Raw genomic sequence first — 27,213 nt, forward strand, 5'->3', positions numbered from 1 at the left:
CACGTCTAGAGCTCTGCACTCAAGGCTTCCAGATTGAAGATGCAGGTGATCGATCAGCCTTGGTGCTAAAAGAAAGGTGAATTTCATGGCTGCACTGGTCAGAGGGTGACCTTGAAGTTGGGGGGACGGGGTTGGGCTCAGGTTTGAGAACTAGGTGAAAGCCAGCGAATTTGTTGAAATGCATTCCAAAATGTGGCTCCAGGGCCATTTGATGGCCCTCACTTATAGACTTGTTCATTTATAGATTCCCAGGCCTCCTGCAGCCCCCAGGATGACATTGCTGGTCAGGAGACCTGCGTCAAATGCAAAGTCTCCCCCCACCCACCCCCATTCTCTATGCCAGGCTATGGGGCACACTGTGGCAAGAAGCTGGAGTATGTGTTGCTAACCACAGCATCTCAGGATACTCTCCTGTGGAAAGTACCTCAGAACAGGCATACTCCACTGTAGGCAGCACTTCAGGGTGAGGGTACTCCATAGCTGGCAACACCTTAGGATGGATAGATGTACCCTGGTGACCATTTACCTCTCTGAATACAGCATCTCAGGGTGGGCATACCCCACTGAATACAACACCCCAGAATGGACCCCAAAGCTGAGAAAATAAAGCCTGCCTCCCTTACATTGTTTCTCCCAGGCAGTTGTCACAACTGGCAGTATAACTCACTCTCCACCCTCCCAATTCCCCCCCCCCCCCCCCCCGTTCTCCCCTCCACCTGTCTCTCCTCCCACCACACTGTTGATGCAGAGCTCCTTGCCATTTGGGCAGCCACACCGCCCCCTGCTGGTGCCTTCCACTTCCTGAGGCACATGAGGGGGTTACATGAAATGACACTGTGGCTGTGGCACTCCAGTGACATCAATGCTTGTCATTGTGTCTTCTGTCTTCTGGGCTAGGATAAAGGGCTGGGTTTTCCTGCCATCAATAGGTCGTTTATGTGTGTGTGAGAGAGCGAGAGAGAGAGACAGACAGACAGAGAGACAAACACAGATACAGACACAGAGAGACACAGAGGGAGACAGAGACCAAGAGAATAGGTTGTGGCTGCAGAGGCTGCCCGTTCTTCTCTCTGTAACAGGTGACCCTGACACTATTTCAGTAGAAACATCTGCAGTCACCTGCCCTCAGCTGATAGCTGGGACTGAATGACGGCCTTGCCCATCCTTTCCCAGAAGGGACACATACAGAATCTTGTTTAAAACAAAACAAAAAACCCTAGCAGTCTCTGTGTGACTCCTGAGCCTCCCACCAGCAGGGTAGCAGACAGATAGTAAGTGCAGACTGACCTGGAATTAAACCAATGAAATGTAGACAGCGTGTGTCTTTAAGACAGAGAAGCAGAATGTGCAAGGTGTGAAACCCAGGCATGCTGTGCTGTTTGAGGAGTGGACTGGCCTGAAGCCATGGGTGATGATGATGGTGATACGTGTGTGTTAGCCTGGAAGCCACGGGTAAGGGTGTGTGTGTGTGTGCCTGGAATCCATGGGTATTGGTGTATGGAATATCTTGGATATTTGGGAGAACACATGGAATAGACTGGCTGGAAGCTGTAGGTATTGGGATATTATACCTCATACCTGAGTGGCAAAGAGTCAGATTTGATTTGAAACCATAACCTGACCACAGGTGAAGCTGTGAGACAAGAGAGCAAGGAGAGAGAGGGTCCTATTGCTCCAGTCTTTCTCCTAACTGCCAAGTTAGGAATTTTTTTTTTTTTAACTAGGATTGAACCTATAGCATCACACATGACAGGCAAGCACTCTGCCATTGTGCTACATCCTCGGCCTTTTAGCATGGTTTCATTTTCTCACAGGGTTTAGTTATGTTGCCCAGACTGACCTTGAACATGCTCTGCAGCCTGAGTCTCCTGTCCCAGCTTCCTGAGCAGCTGGAGTGCTAGGCCTAGGCTAGTAGGCCTCTCCAGAGTGCTGTGTTTTCCCTTGGACATGGTCCTACTGAGTTTCTGGTCTCTGTCTTTACCTATAAAATGAGAGTAATGATCTCTATCTAGCAGAGGTTCTTTTAAGGTGAAACAGATGGTAATGTGAATGTAGTACCTGCAGCAGGCTGAGGGAGCCACGGGGACCTGCATTCACAGTCATTCCTACAGTCTTGATGGCTATCAGGCTGGGCAGAAAGGCTGACTCAGAACCGGCCCAGCATCAAGAGCTGATGGGGGTCCCCATACTCCCTACTCATCTGAGATAGCAGGGTCCCCCCTCCTGACTAGAAACTCAGCCTCCCGCTTCTCTGGCTCAACCTGGTCATTCTTTGTCACCCAGTAGAGGGCATCTACTTTCCCGTAATGTGTCTTGTTCTGAACTACCTCTGTGGACCATTTCAAATGATTACAGTGGAACCGATCTGCAGTTATAGCAAAGAATGGTGTCCCCAGCAGCCCGGTGGTGTCAGGATGAGCAGCCATGCCCTGGGGCTGGCTCAGAAGCTGGAGATGTCCTTGCAGAGCTTTCTTCCTGCTTTTCTATCTCAAAGCATGACTCTGTGGAACAAAAAAGCTGAAAATGACAGATCCCAATTCTGTGAGATCCTCATTGTCTGATCGGTGTGTCATTTCATTCTTCACTCATTCATTCACTCACTCACTCATTCATTCATTCATTCATTCATTCATAGGGGTTTCACTCACAGCGATGCACTGAGTCAGGTATAGGAAGAAGAGAGAGACAAAACATGCAATCAGCTGACATGAGACTCAGTGAATATTCAAGTTCTGAGCTGAAGGAATTTCTGGTCAACAACTAAGCTGAGTCTAGGATGATAACAGTTGAACCTTGAAAATGAGGGATATATAAATGGACTTGGGAGGCTCTCAGCTTGACTTGTCTTTACTTATTTTTTTCTGAGACAGGGTTTTTCTTTTTCTTTTTTTCTTTTTTTTCTTTCTTTCTTTTTTTTTTTTTTTGAGACAGGGTTTCTCTGTGTAGCTTTGCGCCTTTCCTGGAACTCACTTGGTAGCCCAGGCTGGCCTCGAACTCACAGAGATCCGCCTGGCTCTGCCTCCCGAGTGCTGGGATTAAAGGCGTGTGCCACCATCGCCCGGCGAGACAGGGTTTCTCTGTGTAGCCCTGGCTACCCTGGAACTCGCTCTGTAGACCAGGCTGGTTTTGAATTCAGAAATTCCCCCTGCCTCGGCCTCCCCAGTGCTGGGATTAAAGGTGTGCACCACCACCCCCAGCTTAACTTGTCTCCGCTCTAGCTTGCTGGGGCAGCACTGTTGGAGAGAGAGCCCCGAGCTTGCTCTGTAGGGACACATGTCCACCTTACCTCTGCTCTGAGCCTCCTTTTCCAGGTCCAGCCTGCCAGAGGAGATGCAAGGTGACTTGTTAGATGCTGTGGAAAGTGACAGGTTGGTTATGAGTGTGTTATACGTGAATTTACACCACCACCACCACCCCAAAATGGAAAAAAAAAAAACAGCAGAAGAAAAGTGTATTAAATACATCTTGGTAAGGCCACAGCCAGTGAGCACCCAGAGAAAGGATTGCATTGTGACGCTGAGAGGGACTGGAAGTCTTATAACAGATGATAGGTGGGTTAGTTTTATCTTGCGGGGGTGTGTAGCTAGAGTTTTCCTGCCTGGCCCACAGTCAGGACAAATCTCTCTCACCTGCCAGTCCCACAGCCGCTCAGACCCGACCAAGTAAACACAGAGACTTATATTGCTTACAAACTGTATGACTGTGGCAGGCTTCTTGCTAACTGTTCTTTTTTTTTTTTTTTCTTTTTTGGTTTTTCGAGACAGGGTTTCTCTGTGTAGCTTTGCGCCTTTCCTGGGACTCACTTGGTAGCCCAGGCTGGCCTCAAACTCACAGAGATCCGCCTGGCTCTGCCTCCCGAGTGCTGGGATTAAAGGCGAGCGCCACCACCGCCCGGCCTGCTAACTGTTCTTACAGCTTAAATTAATCCATTTCTATAAATCTATACCTTGCCACATGGCTCGTGGCTTACCAGCATCTTCACATGCTGTTTGTCATCGTGGTGGCTGGCAGTGTCTCTCTCTCAGCCTTCCACTTCCCAGCTTTATTCTCCTCCTTGTCCTGCCTATACATCCTCCTGCCTCACTACTGGCCAATCAGTGTTTTATTTATCAACCAATCAGAGCAACACATTTGCCATACAGAACATCCCATAGCACTTCCCTTTTTCTTTTTTCTTTTTTTTAAAGGAAAGTTTTAACCTTAACAAAGTAAAATTACATATAATTTGGGAATTTGGGCATAGCTTCTCTTACTACTTCCTGCTGGAGGGGGGCGCTGTATCTTATGGGGACACAAAGAAAATTTTAGGATTATGGAATAGTCCATGAGTGTGTATCGTCTTAGCCAGTTGCCTTCAAACCATTCTGGATGTTGGATCATCTGGGCCATGGTGTCATCGGAGACCTTTCAGGGGATCTTGGCTGGTCAAACCTGATGTATCTTAATCTGGAACAAATCCATAGCCTCTGGCTTTCTGTGGGAACAAAAGCAGAGTCTTCTTTCCAAAGCAACATATCCTTACATCCAAATTTTGAAGTCAAGGTATCTTTAAAATATACATATTGGTTTAACTCAACATCTTTTACGATCAAATGTTTTTCTGCAGTTAAAAATCCCAAAGACAACACAATCCAGATTCTCTGTGTAATATTCATCTTTACGTGGCTTATTTTTTTATATTAATTTTATTGTCTCTTTAAAGACTTTATTTTTTAAAACTATGTATTTGTTTATATAACTGTATATATCACCTTTTTGTCTCTTTCAAGCCTATGTATATTTTACACACATTTAAACTATTACATCTGAATCTGTCTTATTGTGAATCTATTGCTTTAAACTGCAGCAGCTGTGTCTGCTGGCTCCACCCACCTCAGCTTCCCAACATGGCGGTGGTACGTTTTCCACCAGCTCTGGGAGCTATCGTGGGTCTATGCTTTTATCCAAGCAGCGTGTAGCCCAGAAACCTTTTTTATTTTGTACTAGCAAAGGCTAAATCTACCATGCAGCTTAATGTGCCACTTGCAGAGGCCTTATTCCCGCCATACTGCAGGTCGAGCACACATGCTAGGAACCCACCAGTAGCTCAAACCTGCAGCTGCAGCTCATTTGAGAGAGACAATTAGGAAGCTGTTTTTAGCTCCATTTTAGAATCTTTTTTCTCAGTTTTTAGGTGGAAACTCTTGCCACCACGTTGGGTGCCGGGGGTGGGGGTGGGGTGGGAGAGTCTGTATCAGAGGTGATGAGGGAGTCTGTATTATCTAGTTAAATAGTACATTTTACAGCACTAATTATTTCCTGAAGCTGGACATTTGAAGCAAGGTACCATGGAAGCTAGCTTTAAACATTTGTATAAGACATCACAGGTCACTGGGTCAGGTACCAAGTAGTCAGGGTCTAACTGTTAAAGTGTGGGGATTTTCTGCTTTTACTATTGGCTTTTTATGTGTCTGTATATTAGAGTACTGAGAAACCATTCTCTCTCACTGTCACTCTCTGTCTCTGTCTGTCTCTCTGTTTCTCTGTCTCTGTTTCTCTCTCTCCCCCCTTCCCCCCTTCTCTCTCTGTCACACCCACACACACCCCACTATCAGCAGATCTGCCCTGCTAGGGAGCACTGCCTCAAGGAATGCAGAATTGCATCCTGGGAAAACTTGATGTTAGTAGCTCTTGAGTTGCTAGGGCCGTGCTTACACTGGAGACAGTTCCCAGGGAATCTGGCCAGTGTCAGTGAAGTATTCATTCCCATACATGCACTTCAGCCTCAAAACAGCAGAGAGAACCGAGAAGCACCAAGCCTGGAACAAAGCTTTATTTCCATGTATAAGTAGTTTCAATCAAGCAGAGATTGGGGCTTGGAGGCAGAATGATTGTCACACCTTTAAGTTGGCTCTGGTAGCACAAGCCTTTCAGTACCTGCTGCCAGAGAAGCTGATAGAGAAGGATGGACTATCTAAGGCTTGCCTAGTATTGAGTGAGTTCAAGACCAGCTTGGGTGTTTAGTGACTTTTTCCGGGGAACCATGAATAACAACAAAAAAGCCTATCCATCCAATGTAGACCTCCAAGCATTTACTGTCCTAGCATTGGTGGGACCTGGGAGAATGGTACTGATAAACGAAGAGTAATTAATGTCTTGTGCGATAGCCAACTTTAATCAGAGCATCAAACAATTTATACTCTGAAGGTTAAGAAGAGTCACCCAGGTAAAGCATCCAGTCACAAGGACAAGCCACATGTGGGAAAAGCATGTTTTCTCATAGAGGCATGTAAACAAATAACATAGCCAGCTGCAATGAATAATTTAAAGTGAACTCACTCCTATCTGCTACACCTGGGAGCAGCATGAAAGCACATTCCAAGAACGAGTCTGTGTTTTGCAGAAACTGAGATCACAAGAATCTTGTCTTGTTTTCTTGAAGTTTTCTCCCAAGCACTCAAAATTCTCACATGACATCCAATCACTGACCAAAGACACATCTCCACCCAAATATAGTGACACATGAGCCCATACACCCATCATGTACATACTGTAACAACAATTTTTTTTTAATTTAAAAGCACAGCTCTTGTTCCAAATAGTACAGGAGATAATATAGTCTGAGCTAAATATAAATGACCATGTCCCAGGAACAAGGATTCAGATTGTCCAAAAATGACATGTTCCACTATGGAAGAGAATCATGTGAAATTCTGTGGTCACAGCACAGAAGAAAGTCATAAATAAATGCATTTACCAAATATATCAGTGGGTTACAGCAAAGTAGGGAAGTTCTGCAAAGGCCAGAGATTGTAATGGGTCATGAGCTAGTAAACACAGTCATTTCTCCAGTGGAGCTGAAGGAACACACATAAACCTGTCATCCAGCATCAGCTCACCCTGCAAGGCATCCAAAGCTGACCAATCCCAATAAAGATGACCTCAGTCTCCATCCAGTTCCCACCATTAGATCCACAAAAGATCACTGGGCAGGCAGCCCTGCAGTATTCCTCACTTGCTCTCTCCTAGTTATCTGTGTTTCTTTATTCATCTTGAGTGTGAGACAATGAACTGAAAAGCATGGGGTGGCTTTGGTAACCATTGTTCATCAAGCACCTTACCTCCCCCAGTCAATACTGCCAAGTACCAAGAAAGGCTCAATGGCTCTCAAAAAAGCAAACCAACCAAAAAAAAAAAACAAACCAACCAACCAACAAAAACAAAACCACAACAAAAACCCATCAACAAGGGTCTTAGGTGATCGACAGAAGTAGGTGGTGAGCGGCTACTTGGGAAACTAGAGATGGCCCAAGATCATTCTGGCTGTTGATCTCCAGCCTTCCAACTCTATCATCAGTCCGCAGACACTTCAACACAGATGTGGCTTTTTCAGGACACTCCAGTTTATACCACAGTGAAGCCACCAGGCCAGAAGCAACAGCAGGGGGAGTGCCAAAGGAAGGCTGGGTGGGACTGGGTGGGGAAAAGGCTGGAGGTGAAGCTGGAGAGGGAAGGAATGTAGAATGGACAGGGAATAGGGGAGAAACACTGGATGAAGTAGGAGTGTGTTAGTGGTGGGGTGAGGCATACTCTCAATTTCCAAGAAAAATATCTACAGTGTTAATAGAAAACTGGACTTTGTTTAGTTAACAACTTTACTAAGAGGGTTTGGAAGCCAGGCATGGTGGCACACACTTTTAATTCTAGAATTCAGGCTGTGAGATCAGAGACTAAATGTGGTGGTGCACACCGTTTGTTTGTTTGTTTGTTTGTGTGTTTGTTTTGGTCCTCTGAGACAGGGTTTCCCTGTGTAACTGAGATTAGAGTGTGCCACCACTGCCTGGCTTGGTGTACACCTTTAATCTCAGCACTTGGGAGGCCAGAGGCAGACGGATCTCTCAGTTTAAGGCCAGCCTGGTCTACACAGTGAATTCTAGGGAACAGCCAGGACTACAAAGAGAGACCCTGTCTCTCAACACACACACACACACACACACACACACACACACACACACACACACACACACCCTGTGAGGTCAGGAGGAAGATGAGAAATTCAAGGCTAACCCAATCTACAAAGCAAGAAAGACTCTGTATCCAAAGGGAGCAGGATTTGAGCTGAGGAGCTCCTCCAGCCCCCTTACCAAGCAAAACCTGAAAATGAGCAAGAGTTAACAAAGTAAAGAGGAAAGGAAAAACATCCTAGGCAGGGTAGAGCATAGAAATCAAGGACCTAAAAGACAGAATTATGTCTGAGACAATACCCTTGGAGCATAGGCCAGGAGGAAGTGAGGAAGCACCAATGCATACCTATACATTTCAGAACCATCAAGGGTAAGGGACCTGAATCAGAAGAAGCTATAGAAACAAGTTGAATTGAAAGGACTGGTCTATTTCTTTTCTTTCTTTTTTTTTTCTTTTCTTCTCTTTCTTTCTTTTTTTTTTTTTTTTTTAGTTTTTCGAGACAGGGTTTCTCTGTGTAGCTTTGGAGCCTGTCCTGGATCTCTCTGTAGACCAGGCTGGCCTCGAACTCACAGAGATCCACCTGGCTCTGCCTCCCGAGTGCTGGGATTAAAGGTGTGCGTCACCACCGCCCGGCTTGGACTGTCCTATTTCATACACAAGTGGCAAGCCATGAGACTTTTCCTAAGGTAAGATAGGAAACCATGGAGAGGTTGTGAGCACTGGACTGTTAGGTTCAAAGAACAAAAGCAACAAAAAGACAACGTACTTTGTTCTGCTCTGTTATATCCACAGTCTTTGGAAGAACATCAAGCCATAGACAGCTCTCAGGTAATGCTTCAAGAAGGAAATGAATGAACAAGTAAATAAATTAACGAAATAAAGGGATGAGACCATGAGTAATTGCGGGATCTGACTTCTGGAGTCCCACATCCCACAGGCCTTTGGGAAAACCAGCTCCTCCCTACTCACATCCATCAACCTTCTACTTTCGCCTCTAGGGTGGGGTTCGCATAGCAGCCACCAGAGGGCGGGACGCGGCTGGGTTTCCCGCACGGAAGGCTTTGCGTGAGGCACCGCGAGGGGCGGAGCCTACGGGCAGGCGCCCAGCGGCTGGGCCGGGTAGAACGGAGGGCGGAACGCAGCTGTGGGGTTGGGGCTGTTGCAGTGTCGGCCGGAGCGGTTTGGGAAGTGCACGGGGCGAAGATGGCGGCGGAGCGGCAGGACGCGCTGAGAGAGTTCGTGGCGGTGACGGGCGCTGAGGAGGACCGGGCCCGTTTCTTCTTGGAGTCAGCCGGCTGGGACCTGCAGGTAGCGCCGCGAGGCGGGCCGCACCAGGCGGGCTGGGGAATGCGGAGCGCGAAGTCCGCGCTCTGATCTCTACGCGTCCGAAGCGCACAGTCATCCCTGCGGGCCAGGGCCCTAGTCCAGGCCTCATGGTCTCTGGGCTCGCTTGCCACGCGTCGCCGGCTCGGCTTGGGAGTTGGGGGACGCGGGCGGGTCCCGGCCTGCTCTGCAAGGCCTCGGTCTCCCCGAGGGCTCGCAGTGTCGGCGAGACTTTGGGCGCTGCGGCAGTCCGCGTGGAGGAGTCGCCTGGGGGCGTGGCTGCCGCGGGGAGTGCCTGCGGGTGGCCGGGTGGATTCGAGAGACCGGCTGCCAGACGGAGCCCCACTTAGGACGCGGTGGTCGTCCAGTTCCGCATCTGCAGCGGTGTGGTGCTGGAGGGAGGAACCTTGCCTGGAAGTCGGCCCACGCCCCTCTTTTGCCTAATTGCTGCGAGAAACTACCTGTGGGATTGTGGCGCAAAGTTGGGGCCTCTCCACGTTTCCTAGTTAATTTACCCGTAAAATGGGGGTCTCTTGGGGTTTACGTCTTGTTCACTGGCATGTGATAAATGGTCACAAAGTACTTGATTAATTTAGAAGACAAGGTAAGCTTCACCAGGCAGGGAATGTTGTACACTTCTGATCCCTAGAGCAATACAATACCCATCTCTCAGTGCTCAGAAACACTCAGTATTTAATGTTAGAAAGAACTGATTGCATAAATGTCCTTGGCCAGCCTACGTCTTAGGTAGATGATGATGACTAATATTTCTTGAATACCTACTACAAGCCAGACACTGTTCAGCATTACAAAATGTCTCATTTACATGTCTCACATTTTACAGCTGAGACTTTGGAGGATAAGTAACTTGTTGAAGACCTCACTAACTACTAATTAAACAGGTAAAGACTAATCCTATTTTATGGATGAGGAATTGGACCGGCAAAGGGACAAAGAATGTGCTCAGTGTGTGAGCTGTGTAACCTAACCGTGTCTGCTAACTGCAGCATTTAAATGTCTTCCCAAACATTAGAGATAAAGCCTCTCTTTGATGGGTGTGGTGGAGCAATCCTTCGGAGGCAGAAGATCTCTGAATTGAAGGCCAGCCTGGTCTACATAGTGAGTTTCAGAATAGCCAGGACTAATAGAAAATCCCTGTTTCAAAAACAAAACAAATAAAGAGATCACATGCTCTTACAGGCACTGTGAAACCTCTGTCCTGAACAGAAACACAAAATGGAAAAGCTTCTGTCCCAGTAGATCATCTGAACTGAGGCTCTTACCTGTGGGTAACTTGGCTACCAGTGCCAGAATTTGAATGCATGTTCTCTAAATGGCAGTTCAGTGCGAGGTCGTAAGATGGCACACTACCTCCCAGCAGGCTGGTTATATTACATGAAGATACCTTCAGACTGATTGTCCCATGACAGCTCATTTCCTCCTGTTTGGTTTGTCACCTTGTGGACCAGATATGCCTCCCTCATCTGTGTGTGACCTCATTGTAGTGTCCTGTCTCTTTGTGTAGAGAATATGTGATAAATAAATGCCTACTCATTGAGGTGGTGACAGTCTCAAATGGCCAAAGGATTCATGTGTAAAGGACTTCCATATGTGTAAAGCTAAAATGACAGTGCATTAATTTTAATGATTATCTCATTTGGTGTTAGAAGGTTGGTGGGATGGTATCCCCATTTCACAAAATAGGAAATTGGGCTTCACAAAGAAAGGAAATATAGCATCTTATCCCTATACTGCATCACTTCTGCTATAAAAACATAAGAGAGAGAGCCTGAGCATCTTACCTGGGGTTGAACTTGATCCCACTTCTTACCTCCAGAAATTGTCTTCATTACTCAGTTCTTCTGTACCGGCTGTAAAATGAGATAATAATAATACTAATAATGGAGTTCTGAATGGATTAAATGAATTAACACATACATAATATACAGACAAACTGACACACAAATAAATAATAAATAGATGGTGATCTTATTTTGTTTTCCTTACTAATCTTACTTGTTATCTTTGTTCCCTCTTAGTGGGTGGATTTTTTTTTCAGGCAATATAGGTTATTTGTTGTCTTTCTGTCTAATTTTCTTTGGTTCCAGGTATAGGACATCTTTCTTAAGTGTAAATTATGTTTTCATGTTTTTGTTCCATTGTCAGATAAGTGTCAAGTGAAAGACTAGAGGATCCCAAGGTACTCTCTCTCTTTCAGATTGCACTAGCAAGCTTTTATGAGGATGGAGGGGATGAAGACATTGTGACCATTTCACAGGCAACCCCAAGTTCAGTGTCCAGAGGCACAGCTCCCAGGTAAGGACCAACTTCAGTTGCTACATGAGTTTCTGACTTGACAGAGGGTTCAGGCCTAGGTGTATGAAGAGGTTTGAAGACCTACTTAAGAGAACGGAGGGGTGTAAGGGTCAACCTGTTTTTTGTTTTTAATGTATGTGGGTGTTCTGCCTACATGTATGTCTGTGCACTGTGGAGGCCAGAAGGCATTGGGTTCCCTGGAACTGGAATTAATGGATGGTTGTGGGCCACCATGTGGATGCTGGAACTTGAACTGGGGGTCATCTGGGAGAGCATTCAGTGCTCCTAACCACTAGGCCTTGTCTTTAGCTCCTGCTTAAGGTCTTTGTGTTCATGACTGTCTCGTCTCTGAAGTTTTCATTCCTTTGTGGGTGCTGCGATATCAATGAGCTTAGATGACTTTAGGAATGCCCAACACCCTATTAAGATGATTGTGGAGGGGGCTGGGGAGATGGCTCAGAGGTTAAGAGCACTGGCTGTTCTTGCAGAGGTCCTGAGTTCAATTCCCAGCAACCACATGGTGGCTCACAACCATCTATAATGAGATCTGGTGCCCTCTTCTGGCATGCAGGTATACATGCAGGCAGAACATTGTATACATAATAAATAAATATTTTTTAAAAAAAAAAAGATGATTGTGGAAAAAAATCTGTGTGATCTACCTTTCCTGAAGTTGACTAGGGGAAGTAAACTTAACATGTTGTGGTACATCACCTTTCTTAGACCTTTGGCTCACTGCAGGAGATTAGTCTTCTCAGTTGCAGTCAGGGATTCTTCCCACAGAAGTGTCTGAGCTCCCAAAACTCATGCTTTTAGTCTAATTGCACTAACTCTCTAGTGTATGTTTTAGCCAGAAAACTTTGCTGGATTTGAATTTAACTCCAAAAATGCAGAAAGACTGTCTCTGCCATGAAGTGGTGAATTCTCTCTTGGAGGGCCTCTGAGCTTTAAAGTACATTTCTTCCCTTTGAGAAACATTACACCAAATCTCATTGGTTCTTCGCACCTTTCCCTGCCTTTGGTTTCCACAGAAGAGAGATTATAGGAAAGTGATCTTTTGGTTATTTGCAGGTGCTAGGCTGTGAGTTATTGATAAAATATTACAATGTTATTGCTGGTGTGGGGGGGTGACGGGGGACGGACGGACATTTTAAAGGTATGGGCTACTGGCAAAGGTGGCTAATTTCTTGGGATCCAGCTCTTTGATCCAACCTCACTGTTGGGTTATTGGTGTGTCAAGAGTACCATGGAGGACAAGTTGAAATGTAGCCTCATATGTCAGTCTTTTGCTCCCTTCTCTTCCCCTGCAGTCCAAAAGTCTTAGCACAGCAGGATTTATTAAAATAGGGCCAAGGAGGCTGATTACCAGGTTCAGAACCCCAGCTCAGAGACTTGTGACTTTAAACTGGATGTTTATCTCAGCCCCTCAGTTTTTAAAACTGTCAAATGGAAATGCTAATAGTGTCTGCCACTTGGCAGAGTCAGTGAATTACTACTTATATAGCAAGCCAGGCATTGTGGCACACACCTTTAATCCTAGCATTTGGGAGGTGGATCTCTGAGTTCAAAACCAGCCTGGCCTACATTGTGAGCTCCAGGACAGCCACAACTATGTAAAGAGACCTTGACTCAACAACAGCAACAACAACAACAAGCCGGACATGGTGGCATACTTCCTTAATCCCTGCACTCGAGGCAGAAACTGGTGGATCTCTGAAACCCTGTCCCCAAAAGCCAAAAAAACCAAAAATCCAATAACTTTATGTAGCACTTAGAGTATAATATGTTGCCTGCTAGTACTGACACTGTAGCCTGCCTCATTCCATCATAGGCAGATACATACGTGCATGTGGGAAAGTGTGTATGTGTGTGCATGTGTGCTTTAAAAGTAAAACAACCAAGGAACTGCAGCTAAACGGTAGCATTAAGCTTGAAAAGAATATAAGACTGGACGCATATTCAGGCCTATTGGCCTCACCTTACTGTTTTGGTTAAGCCCTAAACTTGATAATGGGCTTCGGTGAAGCAAGGAAAGGAAGGAAAAGGGACGTGGTTTGTTATGTCATTGTCTTTGTTTGGGAGAAACTGAACTGTACTAGCACCCCAAAGGAATTTGATGTGTGTGTGGAGTGGGGGTGGGAGGAGCTGCTCTCCAGCCTTTGACCTAGCTGTTACAGGACACTTAGCCTGCTGCTGACTGATCCCTGTTCATCTGTGATCTACCTTTCATGTTGTATCTGATACCAAGCAAGAACACTCAGTCACTATGCTCCTCCTTTGACTCTAGAATGGAGCATTTAGTGTGGAGCCCCTGAGCCTCTAGGAGGGGTCTAGAAAGGGGCAGAAGAATGTCTTTAGATTGAAATGACTGTAGGTACAGGTTTAACTATAATTTGACAGCTGTCTTCTGGCAAGAGAGTCTATTAGATTTTCAAGGCATGAAGTGTTTTGCATAACTGTTACTTTGGGAGGAAATGGAAGTTCACTATGAATCGCTGTTATTACTGAGCACTTAGTAAGTGCCAGCCCCTGAGTTAGGCCTTTGTACATGGTTTTTTAGTTGTTAACCACCTTGTGAGGTGAGACTGTACTGTCCCCCTTATATAGATGAGGACACACGGGAGCTGGGCTTCTTCCCCAGATCACACAAGCCAGTCAAACAGAGATGAAAGGTCAGAGCTGTCCTACTTCCTGAATCTCAGCCCTCAGCCCCAGCAGGCTACTTCTCATGGACGCTCAGAAGTCCTCCAAAGTTTTCCCTGACTCTGCCTTCCTCATCTTAACCCCTTTTCCTTTCTTAAATCCTTTGTTCCAACCAAACTGAGTCCTTTGATGACTCATCCCTGTCACATGTATGGTTCTGTCTCTGTTGGTGTCTCTTCTCTAAATAGGCATGCTGGCGGCTCTCTTGCTCTCTGCCTGTCATCTCAGTGCACCTTCCATTCCCATGTGTGCCTCCGGTTGTGTCCTCTGCTGAGCAGCACACCACAGCCCTGTTCTCAGAACTCCACTTGCAACTCCAATCTTTTCACGCTAGCCTTATCCATGTACTAAGTCACATCCGTCCATGTTGTCTTGAACCCTTGGTCTCACAATTTCACTGAAATTTTTTATCTGAAAATTTAATTTCTAAAAATTTCATCTGAAATTCAACTGAAGATTTTCTGATAAACTTAGAAGAGCGTGAGTATTTCACTCACCATCTGTCTAGTGGTGCCAGGTAGGGTCACCTGTGTTCTCGCCCACCAGTCTCAGGTCAACATGTAGAGTCTTAGAAAAGCTGAGTCACAGCTGCTGTCCTGGTATTCTCAGGCCCATGTTTATCTAAATCCAAAGCTGCCACATGCTGCCTTCCTGCCCAGCACTTCCCACCCCGTCACTGAATCCAACAAGACACAACCGTCAGTTATTTTTTAATCCCTCTTTGATGTAACAGAACCTCTGCTTGTTAAAGTTTCAGGACCTGCATTATCCCCTTCCCTAAGACTATATTGTTCAATAGGCTACCATTAGCGTCTTGTAGCTACTTAAATTAATTAAAGTTAAGTAAAGCAAATGTTTAGTTATTTATTTGCACTCACTGTATTTTATTTTTCCAGACAGGCTCTTTACATGTAGCGAGGGCTGGCTACATATAAAGTAGTTTGCTGTTCTCCTGCCTCAGCCTCCTAAGTATCGAGATTATAGGTGTGTACCACCATGCTTGGGCCTTAACCACACTTCAGATGCTGAATGGCCAAAATGATATTCTGTGTCTTTCTGGTTGAACATGTAGATAGAGCATTTCCATAGTCACAGAAAGGAGCTGCCATAGAACTAAGATGGCCAGCTTTAAAGCAGAGCATGTACTAAGGGACTTGGACTTTTGTGCTGCTTCAGGGTACCAGGGACCCTGGGGGGCAGGGTAGGTTGTTAATGCCTCCAAATGAAGATCATTGAATAGAAGGTTCTGACGTTGATAATGCCCCCAGCACATTTGTGCCATAAGGTGATTCTCCAAAGCTTTACCCCAGAGTAGTTCTCAAACTTGAGGCCCCTTTCCATCCTCAGCAGGGACTATGTAGGGTACCACTTGCAGAGTTCTGAGTCCATTGTTTAGTATGGGGTTGAGGATTCACAGATTGACTTTGGGAGCTCTTGGCACTTCTGATCTAAGTATTGCACTTAGAATTGCTTCAGAAAAGTAGTCCCTAAGTGCACCATAGCATGCAGAGGTCTCTACATGTATCAGCACCCCAGCAGTACCCAGAAAGCCCAAGAGGTTGGTGCTGGCATTATGTCCATTTACATATGAGAAAGTGAAGGCTTGAATTTAAATAGAGAATTAAATGTCCAAAATCCCAAAGTAGGGGGCAGAATTAGGATGGAAACCATCTGTACCAACACCAAAATATGTCAGTTGCTTCTGGATTTGGGTATATAGGTTTAGGAGAAAGGAAAAATCCATATGGAGAGTGTGTTATTTGTTCAAGCAGGTGTATTTGTGTATATGAATGTGTTTAACAACAAAGCAGTAACAATTTTTCCATAGATTCTGTCCTAGCCTGTCATTCATTCACAGAGACCTGAAAAAGTGAGTGGAAGTTGCCTCTCCAGGTATCAGTGTAGTCGTTATCACTGGGACCTTTGTGCTGTCATATCCCCTCACAGAATGCCTAGGAGGTTACTCCCAACTAACTCAAGCAGCATCTGTGTTTGCTGTGGGTTTTAGCTTCTCGTTTCTAACGGATGAAGCCTCAGAGTTTCTCTTGTCCTCTGATTGCTTCATGGAAACAAATCTTTAAGACATAGCTGTAACTTCCTTGTTAGTAGACAGCTATTCCTCTGTCTGGCCCTGTGAACCTGAATTTCCCCTTTCTTATTCTGCATTCTAGGAAAGCTACTTTTCCCAAGGAATAATGGAATTTTTTTTCATCTTTATAAATGAAAATGCATGTCTCATGGTCCTTAAACTTTTGTTCACTGAGGTCCAAACAAGGAAGAAATTAGCAATTGAAAACAGTGTTAGCAGAGCTAACCCCTCAAGCCTCCCCTCTGCAGCCTTCAGGATTCTGTTTTCTCCCCCTGAATATTAATAATAATACTGTTCTTGCCAGGTGAGGTACCTCGTGCCTATAATCTGAGCACCTGGGAGACGGAGGCATGAGGATCTAAACAACAGAACCTTTTTGACTTATCCTGCAGTAGAAGCAGGCAGGGAGCTTCTCTTCTCCAGGGCTGCCTGCCAGCCGCACATTCATTCTCCACGACTCCTTGACCTTTCTCTAGTATGTTACTCTCTTGTTTCTGCGTTTCCATGTGTGTTTCCATAATGCTATTTTAGTCCCCTTCCCACTGTCTCCACCATCCTTTTCCCACTAAGTTGCTTCTCCTCCAGTCCTTAGTGATGGTCCAAATGTGTCTTTTTTCTAGGAAGCCTTTCTTGGTGTTCTGTCTCCCCCACACTAGACAAGAGGCTTTGTGTTCATAAGGTCATATGTACTGTCACAGCCGCTGTTGTGCAGCATTATAGTAGATAGTTTCGTGACTTGTCTGTGCCACTAGCCTATAAGAACTATGTCTAATTATCTTTATAAACCCAACACTTAGTTGGTGCCTAGCATGTTAAAAATTAAATGATAGAACTATTCAATAGTAAGAAAAAAAGTTATGTGTACCTGGTGCCTGCCGAGGTCAGAAGAGTGTTGGATTCCCTAGAACTGAGAGCCACCATCTGTGTGCTGAGAATTGAACCTGGGTCCCTTGCAAGAGCATCAAGTGCTCTTAACCACTGAGCCATCTCTAACCCTCAATAGTAAGTTTTAAAATTAGTAAATGCCTCATTCCCAGAACAGCTTAAATTGGATTCCACTTTACCTCACAGTAGTACTTGCTAAGTTAGTCTCAGTCCTGTGTGACCTTAACAGACAAATGCCACATTCTTTGTTATCTAAACTTAGGTCAATCTTCCATCTGTGTTGTCTTCACACCACAACATCTTACCCTAGTGTCCAACTCCCCAACTGACCATAGGCGTTGCTTTTCTGTAACTATTCCTGAAATAATTTTGCTCCTTTCTGTCTCCAGTGATAATAGGGTGACATCCTTCAGAGACCTTATTCATGACCAAGATGAGGAGGAGGAAGAAGAGGAGGGGCAGAGGTAAGGCTTTGAAAGGGAGCACAGTTTATAGAGCGTATACAATGGTGCTTAAATCACCTAGGATTTTGTGTGAGAGACATGTTCACTGTTGCCAGCCCTCACTGCTGTGTGTAGGGTAGGATAGCCTAAGAACAGTCTGCTCCATGTAGTTTAGAAGTAATCTCTGTCTCATTGCTACGGATGTGCGGCCGCCCAACCCCCACCCCTGCACACCAAAAAAAATGTTCTGGGCCATGTTCAATCTATTTATTTATTTATTTCTAATTGTTACAGTGTTTGCTGAAGAATATTATGGGAAGGGAAACAGAAGCTCTAAGAATGGAAAAGTTACCCATAAGATCACAATGCAGAAATAGCCAAGTAGCTACTTGTGATATATTTCTATTCACATAAATAAATCACACAATAAGTAGGAAAATGGGGTTATAAATATGTATTCTCACAACACAATCATATTGCTTTCACTTTTAGAATGTTGTAATGGGATTATTGTTTCATTATGGAAAATATGAGACTCATAGAATGAAGATTATAGCATTTATTTGATAATTTTCATTAATATTTTGGTATGTTCCCATGCAGTCCTTGTTCTGAGTATAGACTTTTGTGTTTTACTTGGTGAAGATGATTTTGTTTTCTTGTGTTGCATTACTCAAGGTCTTATATGTCCTTGCTGACATTGGAATTCCTGTGTTTTCTATAACTTTGCTAGCCCCTATGTCCAGTGGTTATAGTGTGTCTGTACTACTGTAAATATCAATGCTTTGAGCATCTTTGTATATTCATCTTTGACCACTTTTGAATTTTTTTTTCTTTTTTTTTTTTTTTTTTTTTTTTTTTTTTTTTTTTTTTTACAATAATTCCTCTAACAAAAATACTTTTAAGGCTGTTGATCACAGTTTCCCAGTTCTTAAGCCTTAAAGATCCCTTAACTAAGGCCTTTCAGTCCAGGCAGAACTGTATTTACCTGGATTGATTGAACAAGAATAAACTGGCTGTAGCCTCATTTCTCAGGTGTTTATTCTCCATGGGTCTGCCAAACATTCCTCAGAAAGTAGAAGATAACATTGTGGAAATGTAGTGACCTCACCGTGGAGGTCTGAGAAGTCACGTGTAGTGACTGTTTCAGCCATGTAGTGTTTCACACTGCCTCAGAACTTTGCTTTAAATACACTGGAAACTCTGGGGTGTTGTTCACTTCAAGGTTTTATACTCCTCAAGCAGAAGGCACTGACTATCACCTGTCTGACTGCCTAGTTCCCCAATATCACACCTTTTCCAGCTTGGTCATGTCTGCCATTTTGACCTTCCATTAATCCCATCCCTATAGCTTCTCTGGCTCCTGCACGCTTTAGACGTGAAACAGTAAACAGAGCTTAAGCTGTTTCTCCCATTCTAGAGTAATTATGAGGAATTAGAAGACCAAGATTAATTTTTACAAATTCCCACTGGCCCCTTTTAGAGACATATTGCAGAATTAGCTTAAGAATGATGAAGAGAGGTGGTGGTAGCACATGCCTTTAATCCCAGCACTTGTGAGGCAGAGGCAAGCAGAGCTCTATGAATTTGAGGCCAGCCTGATCTACAGAATGAGTTCCAGGACAGCCAGGGCTACACGGAGAAAACCTGTTCTGAAAAACCAAAAATAAGATGAGGAAGCAGCTACATGACAACTCATTCTTAGGTCCAGATTAGTGAAAAAGTACTAACTTAATCTCAAGCTGATCATGAACCACTAGAACACCTGGTGTAGGTATCTTGGAGCTTACTTTTGAGATTGGAGCTTCCCTGGCTTCTAGTATGTCTCCTGAGGCTCCCAGTGTATGTTGTCAGATTGGCAGGTGTAGCAAGTCTTGGGGAGTTGTTGGTGTGGTGTCAGTCTGCCTCACATGTGTGCATTGTTCTGCTTGTTCTTTTGCATACATCTGCTGATTTGAACCTCACGACCTTGACTTAAGGAGCAGGTAGGTAGGGCATGTAATCCTTCTCTCATTCCAAAGCAAGAAAATGTGCGAGCAGTGCACTGGCTTATTACTTAGGTCACACAGTTGTCAAGCTAGGACTGGATCCTAGCTGCTTGTACTAACTGCACCACTACCATTAATCCAGAGCTCTTAGAGTTAGCTGCTTCTGACTTGGACCATAGCTGCTGCCTTCTGGACAGGGGCCTCCAAATGGATGATCCTTGCTGAAACTCTCCTGCACTGATGTGTTGTTGTGCATGCCTGGAATGTTCTTCCCTCATCTCTCCACCTGATAACATCATCCTCAAAGGGCTCAGGAAATACCTAGACAGTCTTAACTTTCGTGTTGTGTGTCGTGTGTTGTGTGTCCGTCCGTCCGTGTCCCCCCCCCCCCCCCCCCCCCCCCCCCCCCGCATTGTGCCAGAGACCCTCCTTACCAACGTCATGGCTGCTCCCATTGCATCATACCTGCCTGCATCCTTACATGTGTTCCTAGCTAGCCAGTAAGTTCCTTAAAGACAGAAACATTGTACCCTTTGCTTCAGTGTACCCAGAACCTGGGGCATCTTCTCTTCATCTTCTGGTGTGTTTGGCATTTTCTACACAGGTTTTATGCTGGGGGCTCAGAGAGAAGTGGACAGCAGATTGTTGGCCCTCCCCGGAAGAAAAGTCCCAACGAGCTGGTGGATGATCTCTTTAAGGGTGCCAAAGAGCATGGGGCTGTAGCTGTGGAGCGAGTGACCAAGAGCCCTGGAGAGACCAGTAAACCGAGAGTGAGCATAAGGGTTGTTGTGCCCAAAGGAATTGAATTTCACAGTGGTGACTGAGGCCTGCTTCCCTCCAGCAGTGACTGGTTCTTTGTTTTTCTCACTTTGCTACTTATTCTCCTGTATAGAAGACTAGTGTTCTGTGTTCTGGATCAGTTTCTTAGAAACACACCTGTCCAATTGGATCAACTTAGTGTTTTCCTTTATTCACTGTAATTAAATTCACTACCAGTGTTTATGTAAAAATCTCTGTCCTTGGAAAATCAAAAAGTCATTGGTGTTATCGTATACCCCAAATTCCTGCATAGCCATTATTACTGAGAGGTTGGTGGTAGCTGTTCCCTTTAGCTGGGCATTCCAGCTTTTCACCTCTTAACCTGGCCCTGTGACCAGTGAGTTTGATACCCAGTAGTTAACATGCTTTCTGCCTCATCCCAAATGTGTCTTTGTACCTGAGTAACTCTGCCACCAAGTGTTTATGAACGTGTCCTTTATAGCCGTTTGCAGGAGGGGGCTACCGCCTTGGAGCAGCACCAGAGGAGGAGTCTGCCTATGTGGCAGGAGAAAGGAGGCGACATTCGGGGCCAAGATGTAAGTGTCTGTCTTCCTTGGGGATTACTTGTGGGCTGTTTATTGTGCCCATTTTCAGAAGGGATTGGTCATGTGTGTATGAACAGGCAGCCTCTGAAGGAGGAGCTTGCAGAACAGTGTCCTTGCTGTGGCCTGGACGGGGACTTACCATAAGAATGAGACAGTTTTCACTTGGTGGGCAGAGTGCCAGGGCAAAGGGTAGGGCAAAGGATGGACGTAGGAAGGTTTTTGAGCATTCTGTGGATCTCAGACAAAGGGGCAGTGTGTAGAGATTCCTCTGGTGAATTGGTATAGATTGAAGAGAATACCAAAGAAGGCCTGAAATACGGATGGGTTTTGTTTTGTTTCATTTTGCTTGCGTTTTCTTTATTTTCCACGTACATTCACACACACACACCCATGTAATGATACTATATAATTTTGAGTCTTTTTAAATTTTTTTAACAGTATGCTACAAAATACTTTGATGTTGCTTTGTGTCCATTCATTTCTATTAATTTAAATAATTTAAGTTTTATTCCAAAGAAAGTCAAGCAAGCAAGTTTAAGAGAATAAAACTTTTATAGACTTGTAGCCGTGGTCACCAAGGCATTGGTTGTCAGTCTTCCAGACCCTTTTCTGTAAGTGTGATAGGAAGTTATTGACAAATTATAGATTTCTTTTTTTCTTGAGATTTATTTTTATTTTTGAATTGTGTAGAGGGGGCAGGGGATATGTTCATTGAGTACAGAGGCCAGAAGAGGGTGTTTGAGCTTCAGAAGCTGGAGTTACAAGCAGTTGTGAGCTATCTGACATGGGGCTGGGAACCAAACTTGGGTCTTCTGCAAGAGCACTGCATCATCTCTCCAACCCCAGGTATCATTTTTAATAACTGCAAAAATAGGTCAGGACTAGATTTGACACTGGAGTTGCATGTAGTGCAAGCTATATATGAAGCACATTGGCAGTCCTATAGTTAAGGATCCCAGGTGTGATTTGCATCATCTACTGTACAGTCACCTTGCTAGCAAAGTCTCCTTAAAACAATGCCCATTTCTCCCAACCTGTGTCATAACATGTTCCTAGTTAGGTTGGTGCTTACACGCTTGGTTGTACTCCTTTTTATTCGTGTGCACATCTGTCTGACTTGCTGGTTTATAGTACTGTGGTGAAATAGTGACAACCCCACTCATTTGCAGGTTTCTAGTGCGTTCTCTAAGTTCCTGTCATTGTCACTGACTGCTTCCCTCCTGTTGTCACAGGTCCATGTAGTGCTAAAGCTCTGGAAAACTGGATTCAGCCTTGACAATGGTGAACTCAGAAGCTACCAAGACCCATCCAATGCCCAGTTTCTGGAGTCTATCCGTAGAGGGTAAGTGGAAAAGCCCACGTTAGTCTCAATTCAATGAATGAGATGTCAGGTGAGAAAGGAAGAAACAATATTTCTTTGAAAAATAAAATTATTGAAGCGGATTTAGCACAGTTGACATAAAGATTCACGGGTCACTCTAAAAAACTTTGTCCATTCTTTGCCTTTTGCTCTGAGGCAAAGCTAAGTAGGCCATGCTGTGACTGAGCTGGTGGGGAAGGTAGAGTCAGGCAGGTAGCCACTTACAAAGCCAGACCCTGGTGATTCTACCATGACCAGTCTCCCTCTCCTCAGGCCGTTAGGTATGAGATGTTGTGCCAGCTGTGGGGGTAGGGTCCCCCTCACCTTCTTCCTAGTTCTTCTCTTCCTCATGAAAGTCCTCAGGGATGTAGAAGGGAGACAGAGAGATGGAGAGACAAAGAGGAGGGAGAAGGGCTTGAGACAGCAAAGGGACTGAGGGGTTGGTTCTCACCTTGTGCACTCTCCCTAGTTTGCTGTCTGTTGCTGTGGGTAAACACATAACCAAAGGCAACTTAAGGGAGAAGGGGATTTGTTTCAGCTTACACCCTCAGGTAACAAGCTGCTCACTGACTCCTGCTTGACTGGCTTTCTTATATAGCCAGATTCACCTGCTGAGAGATGGTGTGGTCCTCAGTGGGCTGGGCCCTCCCACATCACTTGTCAATGAAGAAAATCTCTCAGAGACATGGCCACAGGCCAGTCTGGGCGAAGCAGTTCTTCACTTAAGGTTCCCTCTTCCCAGATGACTCTAGGTGGTATCAAGTTGATAATAAAAACTTAACCAGGACACACCATGGCTAGTGTGTCCATCCTGCTTACAATGAAACCCAACATTGCCTTTTCCCTCAGGGAGGTGCCTGCAGAGCTTCGGAGGTTAGCTCACGGCGGGCAGGTGAACTTGGATATGGAGGACCATCGGGATGAGGACTTCGTGAAGCCCAAGGGAGCTTTCAAAGCATTCACTGGCGAGGGCCAGAAACTGGGCAGGTGAGAAGCAGTTGGACTGTCAGTCCCCCCAGCCAATCCCATGTGCTCACTGTGAAGAGCTCCTCATTGCTTACAGAGTAGTTGAGTTTATTTCAGGGGAGGGAGAGAAAGGAGAGTGTGGGTTGTGGAGTCTACAGACCTGAGTTAAGTCTCTCTCTGTTTTACTTTATACTTGTGTGGCCCTTAGGTTCCATAGCCTCGGTTTCCTCAGCTGTAAATTGGGATTGATAAGAGTCCTTACCCCACAGAACTGTTGTTGGGGGAAATAAAGGAGCTGATGTATGTAGAACTGCCTGGCATGAGCAGTAAGTGTAACATAACTGCTGCTTTGACTCAGAGTGTTGGGGAAGCTGGGATCTCCTGGATGCTAAGCCTAGAATAAGCATACTGGGGTTAAGGAACTTCTAACTTCCTTATCCAACACTGTCTCCCAGGAGTATTGCTCAGGATGCACGGGAGCACGGGGACATTGTCACCCTTGGAAAGGCTGCTGCTCACTGTCCTGGCAGCTCAGCGACTCTTAGGACTACTGTTTTTTGGTACTGCCTAACACTAACATCCAGAAATGTTCAATTAGTATCTGAAAAGACGCCTTTCTACTCTTACTTGTATAATGTGTTTGCACACACTCATGGGTGCTCCTTAGTTCATTGGAGACAAGGATTCTAAGACCCTTTCCACTTCCTGTCTTTTACTTCCTGAGCATGAGGTGTACAGCAGTTTGTTCTGCTGTCTAGGCTTTGCTCTTGCCATTTGGTATTCCTACCTTTGGAAACAGACAGTCAGAGCAGACTAAAGTCTTTGTAAGTTCATTACCTCAAGTACTTAGTTACAGTGACGAGAGGCTGATTGCTACATGTGCTCTTTTATCCCTACTTTTTCTTCTCTCTCCTCTTCTCCTGACTCTCCTTGTACCCTTCCCACCACTCACCCATAGCCGCCTTTCCATTTTCCTGTCATTTGTGTCCTTCTCTTCCTCTACACCTTCACCCCCTCTCATGTCCTCATCCCTGACAGAAAAACTGTGTTAGAAATAAAATACATCAATGCATCTCCTGATAGAGAATGATAACTGTACTTCACTGGTTAGGCCAGAGTAGGGATATACATTAAACTAATGTCCATACATAATATTTTCCCCCTACTTCTGGTCTAATCAGTGGAGTGTGATTGTATTTTTACTCCTTCATTTCTACTGCTTGCATAGTTTGCTCTCCTGTAATGTAACAGGGCTTGCTGGAACATTTAGGAAATTTGCTAACACTAAGAACAACATTGCAATGTAAGTCTCTGTAAGTAAATCTTCACTTTTAGCTTGCATATGAAGACTGAGTGTAAAAAGCCAAGTGACATGGGAGTTCATCCTTCGAGATTGAGTCAGGTGCAGGTGGACATACTAGAGGATGACTTCCTGAAGAACGTAGCACAACCAGTCACTTGTCAGGCTGTGCCAAGGCTGCCTTGGTCACGCACGGACTTGGACTGCGTCCTCCAAGCACCACTTCACTGAGGTTGAGACATCCTGATCTGTGGGTTCGTTAGCCTCTCGACAGTCTCATCTCTGCTACCACAGGCTGTCCTTTGTCGTGTAGGACACCCAGGGTGAGCACCTGACCTGAGTGGTTGTTGCTTGGATTCTGAGGTAAATATATTAGGTGACAGGATTCTACCTTTCTTAGTCACTGACAATAGCATCAGAAGCCAGTTCTGGCGCATAACAGTTGCTCAGTGAGAACCCAGAGATTTCTGCCTGAGAGGGCCTTGTTTCTACTCTGCCCTGATGTGCTCCATTCTCCTCAGCACGGCCCCCCAGGTATTAAACACCAGCTCTCCAGCCCAGCAAGCAGAAAATGAAGCCAAAGCCAGCTCGTCCATCTTAATCAATGAGGCAGAACCTACTACGAACATCCAGATCCGCCTTGCAGATGGTGGGAGGCTGGTGCAGAAATTCAACCACAGCCACAGGTATTTTGCACTGTCTGGACTACCTTTTGTCAGCGTGTCCTAGAGTCCCGCATAGACCTGTGGGAAGCAGGCAGCAGCGGGGTCTGTCCGTTCACATCTCATCTGTAGGTCTCATTCCTCATCAGGATTAAGCCACCAGGCTCTTTATTCAAAGGAAGTACCTCTGGTTTTAAAGATAGTGAAACTGAGGCACCATGGAATGAAGAGACTAGCTGGAGAGGTGCCAGTGAGTTGTTAACAGTGAAGATATTTGGTGGCTCCTTTCTCTAAAACAGGGCCTCTAAGTTTCATCCATGGTGGGTCAGCTAAGCCAGGTGTGGATCAGTGAGTAGTCTGGCAATTCTTGAGTGCTGACCAGATGTGCTTATGGGATAAAGGTGTAAAGCAAGTCCAAAGATCTTCCTAGATTCTTCCAAAATGTCCTTAATATTGGTGCTTCCCTCTGAGAGAGTTGGGATCCATCTTAACCAGTTACTACTTTAGTTTTACCTCACTGGTTAACCCCACCCAGGTGACAGCCTATGCAGAGTGTGGATGAGAGGTCTCGGCTACATCTTGTATGATGTACTCTCATGGGTCACCATTACATAGTGGCAGAAAGAAGCTTCTGTTGATGGTATCTAGAGAAAAATGCTGTTTCCACTGACTCCATCCTTGTGACTCCCAGGTGCAGGACAGTGCCTGGAGAAGGGATTCCTAGGACTGAGGAGTTGCTGGCATACAGTTGAGAAATGCCTCCTGTGATGCGTCTGCCTTGCTGGGATTCATGGTCTGTAGGCATAGGCAGGAGTCAGGTGGTCCCAGAAATGTGTGCTTACAGCCAGTGCTATGGCAAGATTGGGGGCAACAGGAGGCAGCCTTGCAAAGAGTCCTGAAGTGGAATAGGACAATGAAAGAAGGCAGAATGTAGGAGGAAGGAAGGAGAAGAGAAATAAGGACAAGGAAGGAGAGCAGAATAGGTCAGGCCGTAGGACTTCAGGAAGAGAGAGCTTAGGCAGGGGAAGGAATGAGCTGGTGTGCTTCTGGGTGACAGCTGTGTCTGCTCTATAGAGAAGGGAAGCAGGCCTGCATGGTGAGAGGGCCCTCCAGATGTGTTCCTCTTCCCAAGGAAGAACCCTGCTCATCACCTCACACTTTCCCTACTCCTCCAGGATCAGCGACATCCGGCTCTTCATCGTGGATGCCCGGCCAGCCATGGCTGCCACCAGCTTTGTCCTGATGACTACCTTTCCTAACACAGAGCTGGCTGATGAGAGCCAGACCCTGAAGGAAGCCAACCTTCTCAACGCTGTCATCGTGCAGCGGTTAACATAACCGCCCAGCTGCTGCCTCACCTTCCCGTGTGGCTCCCATGACTGCAGCCCTGCCCATGGGGATCACCTTCCTGCCCCCGTACACACCCAGCCCTTCCAGTGCCACGTCTCATGTGTAGCTCTGGGCTCTTAGACTTCAGTTGGACATATGTTTTCTCTTTAGTTGTATTTCCTGGGTTTTTGTGGTGATCAATGGACTTTAAAGAAAAAAAATAAAAACAACCAAAAAAGTTGAAGGAATACCACCAATCCTGTTGTACAGAAACTCTTCCACTGGAACTATATTTGATTGTTAGAAAATCTTATCTTGGAGCATGGTAAGGGGACTGTGCATTTATCCTCTGCATAAAGTCACTGTGGCACACATAGTCATCTCCTGGTGTGTTCCTCCCGCCACAGATGGTTGTGTGGAGGACTCCCGCTTCATAGAGAAGGAAGGAGGGGGACATGCAGGAAGAGACTGCAGCCACTCCCTTCCATAGGAACATCTCACTTGCCCAGTCAAACTAAGTAGGAGTCAACATCTGGGGCCA

At 45.5% G+C, this 27,213-nt stretch overlaps 1 protein-coding gene across 1 annotated transcript; it reads left to right on the forward strand.

Moving 5' to 3' along the window:
• Positions 1-9,077: 9,077 nt before the first annotated feature.
• On the forward strand, positions 9,078-26,929 carry Nsfl1c (NSFL1 cofactor). Its single transcript, XM_059261600.1, has 11 exons — positions 9,078-9,252; positions 11,486-11,583; positions 17,650-17,724; positions 19,683-19,688; positions 20,296-20,461; positions 20,953-21,038; positions 21,256-21,262; positions 22,288-22,397; positions 23,265-23,402; positions 25,203-25,367; positions 26,519-26,929. The coding sequence occupies exons 1-11, from the start codon at positions 9,148-9,150 to the stop codon at positions 26,679-26,681; spliced, it is 1,119 nt and encodes a 372-aa protein (XP_059117583.1). The 5' UTR covers positions 9,078-9,147; the 3' UTR covers positions 26,682-26,929.
• Positions 26,930-27,213: the final 284 nt, after the last annotated feature.

This window comes from Peromyscus eremicus, chromosome 4 (genome assembly GCF_949786415.1).
Source record: "Peromyscus eremicus chromosome 4, PerEre_H2_v1, whole genome shotgun sequence".
Lineage (NCBI taxonomy): Eukaryota > Metazoa > Chordata > Mammalia > Rodentia > Cricetidae > Peromyscus > Peromyscus eremicus.